The 15,518-nt window shown below is 36.4% G+C and overlaps 1 protein-coding gene across 2 annotated transcripts in view; it reads right to left on the bottom strand.

Moving 5' to 3' along the window:
* Positions 1-15,518, bottom strand: part of PIK3C3 (phosphatidylinositol 3-kinase catalytic subunit type 3) — a 159,929-nt gene that overhangs the window by 29,537 nt on the left and 114,874 nt on the right. For both annotated transcript variants that reach the window (XR_011482771.1, XM_070452922.1), the window contains exon 21: positions 10,194-10,268. Coding sequence is in view for 1 of the 2 variants with exons in the window: in XM_070452922.1 (XP_070309023.1) it covers positions 10,194-10,268 (75 nt within the window). In the remaining variant the exon portion in view is untranslated. The remainder of the gene's footprint in view (positions 1-10,193; positions 10,269-15,518) is intronic.

The raw sequence follows: 15,518 nt of genomic DNA, 5'->3' as shown, positions 1-15,518 counted from the left end.
AACTTAGACCAGACCAACTTAATTGATATTTAATTGATATTTAAAGAGCATTCCATCCAAGAGCATAATATACACTCTTCTCAAGTGCACATGGAACATTGTCCAGGATTGACCATGGTCTGGGCAACAAGGCGAACCTTGGTAAAATTAAGAAAACTGAAATCTTAATACCTTTTCCAATCACAATGCTATGAGATTAGAAATAAACTACAAGAAAAACTGAAGAAATCAAAGAGGAAATAAAATGCCTAGAGACAAATGAAAATGAAAAGCACATCAATTCAAAATCTATAGAATACAGCAAAAGCAATTCTAAGGGGGATGTTTACAATGATACAATCTTCCTTCAGGAAACAACAGATATCTCAAATAAACAACCTAACCTTACTCCTAAACCAACCTGAGAAAGAATAATATACAGAATCAAAGTTAGCAGAAGGAAAGAAATCACAAAGATAAGAATAGAAATAAATGAAACAGAGACAAAAAAAAAAAATCAAAGGTCAATGAAACTAAAATCTGGTTCTTTGAAAAGATAAACAAAATTGATAAACCGTTAGCCAAACAATCATAAGAGACTCTTACAAGCAACTGCAAGAGCAACAAGTATGCAACAACATGTATGCCAAGTGGATAACCTGGGAAAAAATGGACAGATTTTTAGAAAGGTACATTCTCCCAAGACTGAACCAGGAAGAAATAGAAAATATGAAGAGACCAATCACTGCACTGAAATTGAAACTGTGATTTAAAAACTCCCAACAAACAAAAGTCCAGGACCTTATGACCTCACAGGCAAATTCCAAGAAGAGCTAACAATAATCCTTCTGAAACTGTTGAAAAAAATTGCAGAGGAAAGAAAACTATCAAACTCATTCTATGAGGCCATCATCACCTTGACACAAAAACCAAAGATACCACAAAAAAAGGTAAATCACAGGGCAAAATCACTGATGAACACGGATGCAGAAATCCTGAACAAAATACTAGGAATATGAATCCAACAATAAATTAAAAGACGCATACACCATGAACAGTGGGATTTAACCCAAGGAGTCAAGGATTTTTCACTATCTGCAAATCAGTGTGATAAACCACATCAAAAAATTGAAGGAAAAAAAATATGATCATTTCAATAGATGCAGGGAAAGGTTTTGACAAAACTCAGCAACTATTTATGATAAAAGTTCTCCAGAAACTGAGCATGCAGTGTACATACCTCAACATAATAAAGGCCCATATACAACAAATCTACAGCTAACATCATACTCAAAAGTGAAAATCTGAAAACATTTCCTCTAAGATCAGGACCAAGACAAGGATATCCACTTTCACCACTTTTCTTCAACATAATTTTGGATATCCTAGCCACAGCAATCAGAGAAGAAAAAGAAATAAAAGGAATCCAAATTGGAAAAGAAAAAGTCTCTGCAGATGATGTGATATTATACACAGAAAATCCTAAAGATGCTATCAAAAGCTACTAGACCTCATCAATGAATTTGGTGAAGTTGGAGGATCAAAATTAGAGCACAGAAATATGCTATATCTCTATATACTAACAACAAAAGATTAGAAAGAAATTAAAGAAATAACCACATTCAGTATTGCACCAAAAAGTATAAAATACCTAGGAATAAACCCACCCAATGAGACAAAAGAACTGTACTCTGAAAACTGTAAGATGAAAGAAAGATGTAACTGAAAGAAACTGAAGATGACACAAACAGATGGAAAGGTATATACCATGTTCTTGGATTGGAAGAATCAATATTGTCAAAATGACTATATTACACAAGGCAATCTACAATGGCATTTTTCACATAACTAGAAAAATAAATTTAAATTTGTACGGAGACACGAAAGACCCTGAAGAGCCAAAGCAACTTTAAGAAAGAAAAATGAAGCTGGAGGAATCAGGCTCCCTGGCTTCAGACTCTACTGCAAAGCTACAGTCATCAAAATAGTATGAATCTGGCACAAAAACAGAAATGTAGATCAATGAATAGGATAGAAAGCCCAGAGATAAACCCACACATACACACATCCACACATCTCTAGACAATTTGTCTTTGACAAAGGAGGAAGAATATACAATGGAGAAAAGACAGTCTCTTGAATAAATTGGAAAAACCAGACAGCTATGTGTTAAAAAAAAAAAAAAGAAAGAAATTAGAACATTCTTTAACATACACAAAATGAACTCAAAATGGATTAAAAACCTAAATTTAAGACCAGACAGTATAAAGCTCATAGAAGAAAACATAGGCAAAACACTCTGTGACATAAATCACAGTAATAGAAATCTAATTAAGCTCAAAAGCTTTTGTACATCAAAGGAAATCAGAGAAGACAAAAAGATAACCTACAAAATGGGAGAAAATAGCTGCAAATAATGCAATCAACAATTGATTAGTCTCCAAAAATTACAAACAGCTCATAGGGCTAAATATCATAAAAGCGACCCAATCAAAAAATGGGCAAAAGACCTAAATAGACATTTCTCCAAAGAAGACATACAGATGCCAAGAGGCACATGAAAAGTTATTCAACCCTGCTGTTTAATAGAGAAATAAAAATAAAAACTATAATGAGATATTGCCTCACACCAGTCAAAAGGGCCATCATCAAAATCCACAGACAATAAATGCTGGAGAGGATATAGAGAGAAGGGAACCCCTCTACAGTGCTGGTAGAAATGTAAATTGGTATAGCCACTATGGAGAACAGTATGAAGTTTCCTTAAAAAAATAAAAATAGAGCTACCACATGACCCAGATATCCCATTCCTGGGCATATATCTGGAGAAAAACATGATTTGAAAGGACATATTGCACCCTGATGCTCACTGCAGGACTGTTTACAATAGCCAAGACAAGGAAGCAACCTAAATGTTTATCAATAGAGGAATGGATAAAGAAGATGTGGTACATATATACAAAGGAATAATACTTAGCTGTTAAAAATAAAATAATGCCATTTACAGCATCATGGATGGACCTAGAGACTGTCATGCTGAGTGAAGTATGTCAAGAGAGAGAAAGAGAAATATTGTATGATATCCTTCATATGCTAAATCCAAAAATAAATGATAAAAATGAACTTATTTACAAAATAGAAACAGACTCACAGACTAGAGAACAAACTTATGGTTATAGGGGGGAAAGCTGGGAGAAGGGATAGCTGGGGAAGTTGGGATGGACAGAAACAAAGTCCTGTATTTAAAATGGATAACCAACAAGAACTTAACTGTATAGCACAAGGGACTGTGCTCAATGTTATGTGGCAGCCTGGATGAGAGGGGAGATTGGGGAAGAATGGATACACATGTATATGGCTGAGTCCCTTTGCTGTCCACCTGAAACTATCACAACATTGTGAATTGGCTATACTCCAATATAAAATAAAAAGTTTTAAACACTTGAAAAAAATGGATTTTAAAAAGGAAGAAGAATCTTAATAACCATTTCAGATAATTACTGATAGTTTTCTTTGCTACTAAGACAAATTCTCAGGCCCTATCCTATCTAAGCCTGGGGACCAGCAGTCTGTATTTTAACTAGCTCTCCTGATGATTCTAATACACTCAGAAGCTTGAGGATTTCTGATCTACTTCATGCCGAGGAGTACAACCCTTGGCTTCAGTTAGGTCATCGTGGAGGGGATAGTGGCAAGACGAATCATCTAAATGATGATTCAAGCCAATGGCTATAGTTTCCTTGTGCTGTTCAACTTCATTATCTTAAAAAACTGACACATTGTTTTGGTTCTAGGGGTTACTATGAAAATAATTTTTTAATATTTTCATTCATGAAACTTCAAATTCTTTAAAATACACCAAAATGTAATCTCTCCTCAAGTTATTCATTTTGGAGCAAAACAGTGTCTATGCAGCATTAAGATATAATCTGATAAAACTTACATCAAAATATTTAATACCCTATAGTTTTACTTCAGTGACATGAATTAAGCTTTGTCATATAATAGGTGATCCAAAAGGAAGTAGACTGACTTTCTTCCATAATCTGACTTCAAATTTCTCCAACCAGACTATATATTACCTGAAAAGCCATGGCTTATTTCAGCTTTGGGGTATTTTATGGACTGCATATTTTTCTCCATTTGCATCCCATACAAATCCAACACATTCTTAATGACCCCATCTAAATTACTCTTTCCATGAAGTAATCTCTGTCTCCTTAGGCACAATGAATATAGTCCTCTATTACTTTTTATTACCTCTATGAGAAGAAACAGTGCTCTTCTCAAAGAACTTCAAAAAAAAAAAAAAAGGCAGTTTTAAGGAAACTATTAACATTTTCCTTATGACAGGTTTCAGTAAACAAAAGGACTTACTTCCTGACACTGAATATTTAGGAAACTTTCAAAAGATCAGATTTTAAATAATGTTAAAAAGAAAACTATCCTCATAAGGACAAGTTCTCACTATTTAAACATCTAAAGTAATGATCAATAAAGACTAAAAAAGTATTTATGGATAAAAAGGGAAGGTCTTATGTGCTTGGCTTTCTTCTGTATATATTAACTGAGAAATACAAATCAAACTGGTAAATAATAGTTTGTCCACAGTCTACAGTAAAAATAAGTTTTGACAGGATATATATTTTTCTGTAACCTGCAGATAGATAAAAAATGATATGAAAAAACCTAGTTTATTTATTTCTTTTCAAAGCATTTACTGGGTGTCTACTATGCACAAAACTTTATTTATACTCTCTTCTCTCATGTTCCAGAGAATAAATAAGCACATTAAGGAAATAAGTCTGTAGTTTTAGATTTTACAGTATGCTTAACCCTCCAAACTGAATAACAAGTACAAATAATTGAGAAAGCACTACCATTTGTATAGTAACTAAGTTTATTCTACTTAAGAAGATTTTGAAATATCATGAATTCACGATATCCTGAAAATATGTCCTGAAAAAAAGTACGATGTCCTGAAATAAAATAAATCTTCCCCTGGGTTGGGAAGATCCCCTGGACAAGGGAAAGGCTACCCACTCCAGTATTTTGGGCTGGAAAATTGGGGTCGCAAAGAGTAGGACACGACTGAGTGACTTTCACATTCACTTTCACCTTAAAACACTGAAAGGATAGCATTAAATCATCAATCAAACTTTTTCTTTTAAAAACCTTCCTATATTATTAAAATAATGAGCCTCTCAAAAGAGAATTCAGAGAGCAGTAACTTGAAGGCATTTGGGTTCTGGAGGGGAAAAAAAAAATCAGAAATGCATTGCCTTCTATTCTCTAAAATTATGATTCCAAATAACAGCTATATAAGTCAAAAAACGAAGGCATTCTTATTTTCTGGTGGTGAAATAAAGAAAACCATAATAGTTAGCCCAAAAGGAATGCTTACTAGATACTCAGTACCATACAAAATTCTACCATATTAAATCACTCAACTCTCACACCAGGAGAGAGATTCTATTATTATACACTGAGAAGAGACTAAGATACAGATAGATAGCATGCTCAGTCATCCAATAGTGGAGGGACAATTTAAATTCAAAGGATTTGACTTCAGAGCCTGACATATTAACTCCTATAATGACATATTAACCCCTACAGTCCATGCAGTCACACATGATTAAGTCAAACATGACTGAGCAACATTCATTATATATACGACAGAGCTTAAATTCTGTGTGTGTGTGTGTCAGTCACTCAGTCGTGTCTGACTCTTTGTGACCCCATGGACTGTAGCCCACCAGGCTTCTCTGTCCATGGGATTCTCCAGGCAAGAATACTGGAGTGGGTTGTCATTTCCTTCTCCATTTCCTTCTTCCCAACCCAGGGATCGAACCCGGGTCTCCAGCACTTCAGGCAGATTCTTTACTGTTTGAGCCACCAGGGGAGCTCTACTCAAACTATAACACACGTAATTAACACAACCTGAAACTGCTTTGAAATACGGACCGTTAGTAAAAAACGACTAGAGACACAAACATTTTAAAATAAATCATTATAAACTTCATGAAGCTGAGGTATGTATTATACTTCCATTTGTCTTGATATAACTTGTTTTTCCTTGCATAATCCAATTTCATTCAATCTAAACGCCAGAACTGAAAATATTTATCCCAGTGAGGAAGATTTAAAATGCCTGTTGTTCGATAAAAATGGATGAAATAATTAGACAGATGAAGAAGAAATAACTTAGAGAAATACTGTTTTAAAAGAAACAGACATGCCTCCTACCCAGCACATTTTAAGGTAAGCTTTTATTCTTCAAAAACAAAATTTAGAGCACCCTCTAGTGGAAAACTGGTGACAAGAACTTAAAATCTGTTCCCTGAAATTTTACAATTCAGTTTCCACAAAACAAGTATCTATGCTACTGCTGCTAAGACGCTCCAATCGTGTCCGACTCTGTGCGACCCCATAGACGGCAGCCCACCTGGCTCCCCCGTCCCTGGGATTCTCCAGGCAAGAATATTGGAGTGGGCTGCCATTTCCTTCTCCAATGCGTGAGTGCATGGTTAAGTCACTTGTGCGACCCCATAGATGGCAGCCCACCAGGCTCCTCTGTCCACAGGATTCTCTAGGCAAGAATACTGGAGTGGGCTGCCACTTTCTTCTCCGCAAGTATCTGTGACCTGGGCCAAAACAGTATATTAGGTAGACCTTTCTTTCCAAATTTTAACTCTTATAAAGTATCCCCATCAATACACATAGACACACACAAGACAGAACAGTTCTCAAAGTCCAACAGAAAAAGGCCTCTTATTTATCAGTTTCTAAAAGAAGAGACAGCTAAGATCTGTGAATCCCCAGCACCTAGAACAACACCTAAATATTATTCCACTGTGGTTATAAAATGAATACAATATAAAAACAAATGAAATTATTTTTGTAGTTTGATTCTGTGGTTAAAAGATTCAACTGAAAAAGAGAGCTAAAAAACAACACAGGCAACATTTTCCAAATTATTATTTTTTCCAAACACAGCATAACATTTTAAAAATATACTTTACTAAATGAATAAATTTGGCAAGAACCTCCAACCTCCAATTCAATTTGGTTACATCCCTTCAGGCTTTGATTATTAAAGGGATTGTATGGCCCAAAGAATGCTCAAACTACTGCACAATTGCACTCATCTCACATGCTAGTAAAGTAATGTTCAAAATTTTCCAAGTCAGGCTTCAGCAATATGTGAACTGAGAACTTCCAGATGTTCAAGCTGGCTTTAGAAAAGGCAGAGGAACCAGAGATCAAATTGCCAATATCCACTGGATCATAGAAAAAGCAAGAGAGTTCCAGAAAAAACATCTATTTCTGCTTTACTGACTATGCCAAAGCCTTTGACTATGTGGATCACAATAAACTGTGGAAAATTCTGAGAGATGGGAATACCAGACCACCTGACCTGCCTCTTGAGAAACCTCTATGTAGGTCAGGAAGCAACAGTTAGAACTGGACATGGAACAACAGACTGGTTCCAAATAGGAAAAGGAATACGTCAAGGCTGTATATTGTCACCCTGCTTATTTAACTTATATGCAGAGTACATCATGAGAAACGCTGTAAGAAGTACAAGCTGGAATCAAGATTGCCGGGAGAAATATCAATAACCTCAGATATGCAGATGACACCACCCTTATGGCAGGAAGTGAAGAGGAATTAAAAAGCCTCTTGAAAGTAAAATTCAGAGGACAGTGAAAAAGTTGGCTTAAAGCTTAACATTCAGAAAACTAAGATCATGGCATCTGGTCTCATTACTTCATGGGAAATAGACAGGGAAACACTGGAAACAGTGGCTGACTTTATTTTCCTGGGCTCCAAAATCACTGCAGATGGTAATTACAGCCATGAAATTAAAAGATGCTTACTCCTTGGAAGGAAAGCTATGACCAACCTAGACAGCATACTAAAAAGCAGAGACATTACTTTGCCAACAAAGGTTCATCTAGTCAAGGCTATGATTTTTCCAGTGGTCATGTACAGATGTGAGAGTTGGACTGTGAGGAAAGCTGAGCACCGAAAAATTGATGCTTTTGAACTATGGTGTTGGAGAAGACTCTTGAGAGTCCCTTGGACTGCAAGAAGATCCAACCAGTCCATCCCAAAGGAGATCAGTTCTGGGTGTTCATTGGAAGGACTGATTAAAGCTGAAACTCCAGTACTTTGGCCACCTCATGCAGAGAGTTGACTCATTGGAAAAGACCCTGATGCTGGGAGAGATTGGGGCCAGGAGGAGAAGGGGACGACAGAGGATGAGATGGCTGGATGGCATCACCGACTCGATGGGCATGAATTTGAGTAAACTCCAGGAGTTGGTGATGGACAAGGAGGCCTGGCGTGCTGCGATTCATGGGGTTGCAAAGAGTCGGAAACGACTGAGTGACTGAACCGAACTGATCTGATGGCATTGTTACAGACATAGTTCCACATGCAAATTTTACCAGATAATTTTTCACACTAAAGATTTAAAGTTGAATATATGAAATTTCAGATTACATGAATAACACAGTTATTACATTAGCAATTAGTGAGGCTACACTGGATGTTAAATTCTTGGCATGAAAATTTGGAGAAATACTAATAGATAATATCATTACCTGAGAGACTATTTTAAGGGTACTTTAAAATCTACTTTCTGTGGTGGGCTGAAAAAACTTGGATCATATGGCATAGGGAAGAAAAAGCTCTATAGAAGAGAAGAAATATTTATTCATTAATTCAACAATAATTTATCAAACATTTTAGCTGAATGTTGTTCAAGGCTCTGGAGGCACAGTGAATGGACAAGGTCCTTGTTCTCAGGGAACTTAAATCCTGAATGGGAGAGAATCATGTTAAGAAATCAACAAGCTCCACGAGAGTTAGGATTTCTGTCTCTTTTGTTTGGTATCCCCAGCACCTAGAACAACACCTAAAATATAGTAGGTGCTTAATAAATACTTGTTGAATTATATTTGAAAAAATAGATAACTTAAGCTAGTGATAAGTGCTGCAAAGAAAACAAAACAGACTAAGTAGAGAGTAATGGAGAGGGCTGGGGTGGCAGGTGTACATTATTTCAGACTGAAGAGTTAGAAAAGGCTATTCTAAAAAGATGCCATTCAAACCTAAGCTTGGTAACCAAAGTCTTGCAAAGATCTGACAGAAGAGCTTCCCAGTAAGAATGAAACAAGAGCACTGGCTCAACACAGGAGTGATTTCACATTCAGACGTTCAAACTGGTTGGGCAAGCCACAATGCCTACGTTAAAGAGTTCGTATTTTAATCAAACAGTTAGGGCAAAAGATACTGGTGGTTGCAAATGGGGTCGAAGCAGTGGAAATGAAGAGAGGGGTTAACTTCATTATCCATTTTAGTGAGCAGTAGATACAATCTGATAATATGTTTAATATGTGAAATGAAGTCAACAGTGGAATTAAAAATAACTTCCAACTCTGGGGCTTAAACAACATCTGAGTAGATGATGTTCCTATTTACTAAGATGGGAAAATCAAGAAAGGAACAGATTATTAGGCAGGTATTAGAAGAAGAAAACAACTTTTACTTTTTTATAATCCTGTATATTTAGGATTTCAAGTAAATAGCTAGTGAAATGGCCTGAAATAGAGTAAGTTTGGAAGTTGTTTGCACAGAGAAGGTGTTTAAAGCATTGGGCCAAGGAGTTATTAGGAAGAAGGAGGATGAGAACAGTTATTCCAAATACCTCCAAGGGGAAAAGGTAAAGAATTAAAGATGGAGGTTAAATGTATGGCAAAACCCACTACAATACTGTAAAATAATTAGCCTCCAACTAATAAAAATAAATGAAAAATAAATAAAAAAAATAAAGACGGAGGTTAATGTGACTTCAGTGTTGACTGATACTGTGACTTATCAGTGTTGTTTGATAAGAGAAAGAATATTTAAACACTCTAAAACTAGAGCTGCACAGTAATAAACTGGACTACTTGCAGACAATATGGGCTTTCTACTAGAGGAGGCACTTTAAGAAGTAAAGGCTATATGATTATCTGCAGGATTTCTACTATAGCAATTCTTAAAAAGTATAGGCGTTTCCTTTATATGTTCTTAAAAGTACCATATAAAGGGACTTCTAAGACTACAATTTATATTCATTTAGGCAATTTATTTTATTACGAGGTAGATTCCACAGCAAAAATAATTGGCATATAAAATGTATACCTTCTAATAGCCATTATTACCTGTTTTTGTCAGCAAAAGGTTATCCAGGTGCCTGTCTCCTACTCCAAGAATATATGTAATCACGCAATATCCAGCTGCAGTAACAGTTCAAAAACAAAAAGCAAAAGAATTGTGAAAAACACATGCAAACCAGGTTATACATACAACTGAATACAAAAGCAGTTTGAGCTAATTTAACTTTAAACTGGTTACTACTCTTTTCAATTTCCTACCTAAATTTTCAAAGAAAATGTGTAATCTTTGATTCTATGAGGCACTTATCACTTGAAACTCAAATTGTTATTTGCATCAGAAAAATATCATGAAGAATTCCTTCAAATTGTTAAAAAGTCACTTTATCCAAAGTTAAGTGAGATTTTAGAAGCCTTAATTATAACATGTGTCTATCATTTCTCATTTCAAACTGGATATATGTTAAGAATGACAGTGAAAACAGTCGTGGAAACCTACATAATGAAGTCAATCATACCACAACCATCTTATCTACACAATGACAAAACTAAAAGTAAAATTAAAACAAATTTTAGAGAAATAATCTTGAAGTGCCAGCAGACACAAAAATGAATGAATTCACTTGAGTTGTAAAAACATGTATGAAGTTCATAGCATAATCCTCTAAATTTAGAAAAATTACATAAGCAGGACCAGTCATTGTCTCATTTTTTTCTTTCTCTTATAAAATCTGGAAACCTGGCACATGTTGAAAATGCTCAAAAAATTTAAGCAAATAACATCTGTTTGAAGCTGAATTTTTCCTGCTCTGTTTCTCTCATTAATAACCTAACAATAAATACAATTTGCAAATACACGTATGACTATGCCAGTATTTACAAACATATTTATTTCAGTCACTACAGAAAATAAAAATCAGACCACTTGTTAATAACGGCACTAATCCTGTCTAATTCAGTTAATATTATTAACGTTCATTTGATACACGTTCTGAAGGCCATACCAGAAGTCGAAAAGTGACTTAAGCAATGACATTACCATTAGATCAATCTTCAATTATTAGGTTGGTACAAAAGTAATAGCAGTTTTGGACCCTTAATTTTAAATCATTATACCTAGGCTCAAACACATCTTTATTCATCAAAATAGAACTGTTACAATAAACATGTTTTTAGCAATGAGAAGTAAGTTGGTTTATTCCTGTAGTACAAAAATCTGTGCTTTGGGATTTGATGAACTCTTGGAAAGCATTATCTGCATCCTGCTGATTGCAGAGGTGTTTTCCTTGCAAAGAGTTGTCAAGATGCTTGAAGAAATGGTAGTCAGTTGGAGAGAGGCCAGGTGAATATGGCAGATGAGGCAAAACTTCATAGCCCAATTTGTTCAACTTTTGAAGCGCTGGGTTCTGAGATGTGCGGTTGGGCGTTTTCATGAGAAGTGGGCCCATGCTATTGACCAATGCTGGTTGCAGGCATTACACTTTTTGGTGTATCTCATCAATTTGCTGAGCATACTTCTCAAATATAATGGCTTCACCAGGACTCAGAAAACTGTAGTGGATCAGATGGGCACCAGACCACCAAAGAGTAACCATGACTTATATTTGGCGCACCCTTTGGCTTTGGAAAGTGCTTTGGAACTTCTTGGTCCAACCACTGGGCTGGTTGTTGCTGGCTGTCGTGTAAAATCCACTTTTCATCGCATGTCACAATCCAATTGAGAAATGGTTCGTTGTTGTTGTGCAGAATAAGATGACACTTCAAAACAATGATTTATTTGATCTGTGGTCAGCTCATGAGCCACCCACTTATCAAACTTTTACACCTTTCCAATTTGTGTCAAATGCCAAATGACCGTAGAATGGTTGACACTGAGTTCTTGGGCAACTTCTCATGTAGCTGTAAGAGGATCAGCTTCGATGAGTGCTCTCAGTTGGTTACTGTTAACTTCCAATGGCCAGCCACTAATGCTCATCTTCACTCATCTTCAAGGCAAAACTTTGCTCATCTCCTTTGCAAAACTTCATGACCACCACTACGTTGTACATTTGACAGCAATTCCTGAGCCAAATGCATTGTTGATATTGTGAGCTGTCTCTGCTTTATGACCCATTTTGAACTCGAATAAAACAATCACTTGAATCTGCTTTTTGTCTAACATCATTTCTATAGTCTAAAATAAATATAAAATCCACAGCAATAAGTTATTAGCAAAAACACATGAAGTGAGAAATTCACATTAAAAGGATGTATAAAATAACCACATTTATTTAAGAATTTATTTCAATATCAAATGGCAAAGGTCAACAATGTAAAACCACAATTACTTTTGCACCAACCTAATTATAAAGTTATAATTTATTGAAGGCTAGGCTCTTAAGTAGACACATTACATTCATTATGACTAACCCTTTTAATGATGTAAATTAAGTATTATAAATATCCATCTAAAGAAAAACACCTCCAGTTCCAGATACTAACAGGATTGTTCAAAGTCACTGGACTGGGGTTTAAACCTAAGTCAGACTCCACTGCTCACACCACTTTTGCACTGTACTTTGTGTAATTCCTCCTTCCCAAAGTGGTTATTTTTTTTTTAATTTATTTTTAATTGAAGGATGATTGCTTTACAATATTGTGTAGGTCTCTGCCATACATCAACATGAATCAGCCATAGGTATATATATCTCCCCTCCCTCTTGAACCTCCTCCCCACCTCTCACCCCATCCACCTCTCTAGATTGTCACATGGCATCTGTCTGATCTAAGTCATATAGCAAACCCCCACTGGCTACCTATTATGCATATTACGGGAACATATATGTTTCCATGCTACTCTCTTCTCCACACCCACTCCTCCCCCCCGGGTCCACAGGTCTGTTCTCTGTGTCTGCGTCTCCACTGCTGACCTGCAGATAGGTTCATCTGTATCATCTTTCTAGACTCCATAAATATACACATTAATACGATATTTTTCTGATTTACTTCACTCTGTATAATAGTCTCTAGGTTCATACACCTCATTAGAATTGACTCAAATGTGTTCCTTTTTATGGCTGAGTAATATTCCATTGTATACATACCACAGTTTCTTTATTCATTCATCTGTCTACAGACATGTGGGTTGCTTCCATGTCTTAGCTACTGTAAATAGTGCTGCAATAAACACTGGGGTACAGGGTGTCTTTTCCAATTATGGTTTTCTAAGGGATTATGCCCAGTAGTGGGATTGCTGGATCATATGGTAGCTTTATTCCTAGGTTTTTAAGGAATCTCCATACTGTTCTCCATAGTGGCAGTGTCAATGTACACTCCCACTAAACAGTACAAAGTGGCTACTTTGATGGGTGCAACACTCAACAAGATATTTAATTTCAAGTACACTTTTTTAGAATAACTCACCATATCCTAATACTAGATATAAAAGTATATCTATTTCAAAATATAGCTACATGCAAATGAATGAAAGATATTATCATTCCAAAAGCTTCTAATCATATTACTAGTCTAATAATTTTCACGTCTTCTGGTTGTTCAGTTGCTCAGTCATGCTCAACTCTTTGTGACCCCATGGACTGCAGCACACCAGGCTTCCCTGTCCTTCACCATCTCCCAGAGTTTGCTCAAACTCATGTCCATTGAGTCAGTGAGGCCATTCAGCCATCTCATCCTCTGTCATCCCCTTCTCCTCCTGTCTTCAGTCTTTCTCAGAAACAGGGTGTTTTCTAATGAGGCAGCACTTCACATCAGGTGGACAAAGTATTGGAGCTTCAGCTTCAGCATCAGTCCTTTCAACGAATATTCAGGGTTGATTACCTTTAGGAATGACTGTTTGATCTCCTTGCAGTTAAAGGGACTCTGAAGAGTCTTCTCCAGCACCACATTTTGAAAGCATCAATTCTATGGCACTCAGCGTTCTCTATGGTTCAACCCTCACATCCATATATGACTACTGGAAAAATCATAGCTTTGACTTTATGGACCTTAGTTGGCAAAGTAATGTCTCTGCTTTATAATACGCTGTCTAGGTTTGTCACAGCTTTTCTTCCACAGAACAAGGATCTTTTAAATTTCATGGCTGCAGTCACCGTCCACAGTGATTCTGGAGCCCAATAAAGTCTGTCACTGTTCCCCCTGTTTCTCTATCTATCTGCTATGAAGTGTTGGGACTGGATGCCATGATCTTAGTTTTCTGAACGTTGAGTTTTAAGTCAGCTTTTCCCACTCTCCTCTTTCACTTTCATCAAGCTCTTAGTTATTCCTTTTAATTCGCTTTCTGCCATAAGGGTGGTGTCATCTGCTTGATATTTCTCTCAGCAATCTTAATTCCAGCTTGAGCTTCATCCAGCCTGGCGTTCTGCATGATATACTCTGCATAAATTAAATAAGCAGGTTGACAATATACAGCCTTGACGTCCCAGTTTGGAACTAGTCTGTTGTTTCAGGTCTGGTTCTAACTGGTGCTTCTTGACCTGCATACAAGTTTGTCAGGAGGCAGGTAAGGTGGTCTGGTATTCCAATCTCTTTATGAATTTTCCAGTTTGTTGTGATCCACAGTCAAAGGCTTTAGCAGTCAATGAAGTAGAAGTAGATGTTTTTCTGGAATTCTCTTGCTTTTTCTATGATCCAGTGGCTGTTGGCAAATTGATCTCTTGCTCCTCTGCCTATTCTAAATCCAGCTTGTACATCTGGAAGTTCTTGGTTCACATATTATTGAAGCCTAGCTTGAAGGGTTTTGAGCATTACCTTGCTAGCATGTGAAATGAGCACAGCTGTGCAGTAGTTTGAACATTCTTTGGCACTGCCCCTCTTTTGGGACTGGATGAAAACTGACCTTTTCCAATTCTGAGCCACTGCTGCATTTTAATAATCAGTTACAAATCAGTTACAGTTGACTAAACAAATCAGTTATTCTCAAAATATAGTCTGTAGTGTGACAAGGACTACTGGTTTGCCAACAACACAATATCCTGTATTTCTTCCTTAAAACAAAACTAAACCAAGATTTTGGGGGCAAGAATGTGCCTACACTAAAGACATTTCCCAGGCTCACTTGAAGTTAGGCCTGTCTTCTGAGATGTAGGCAAATAGAGTCTTAACTGTCAGCATTTTTAAAGAGGGAACTAACCAGGAGACCTTGGTTGACCCTAACATCCTTAAAGAGCTAAAATTCTAACCGCAACAGCTTACATCTGGGCTTCTTACAAAGAAGAAAGTAACTTTTATGTGTGTAAACCACTATAGTCAGATCATGTTAACTGCTGCTAAAAGAAACTATTAGTAGGCTACTGGGAGACTTGAGGGTCATTTACATAACGGATGAGGAAATACAGCTTACTGGCCCAAACTGGTCTCCTTCTGTTTTTTACATTT

This window comes from Odocoileus virginianus, chromosome 22 (genome assembly GCF_023699985.2).
Source record: "Odocoileus virginianus isolate 20LAN1187 ecotype Illinois chromosome 22, Ovbor_1.2, whole genome shotgun sequence".
Classification (NCBI taxonomy): domain Eukaryota; kingdom Metazoa; phylum Chordata; class Mammalia; order Artiodactyla; family Cervidae; genus Odocoileus; species Odocoileus virginianus.
Note: the sequence above shows the minus strand (reverse complement) of the source record. Positions and strands in the feature narration are given on the sequence as shown.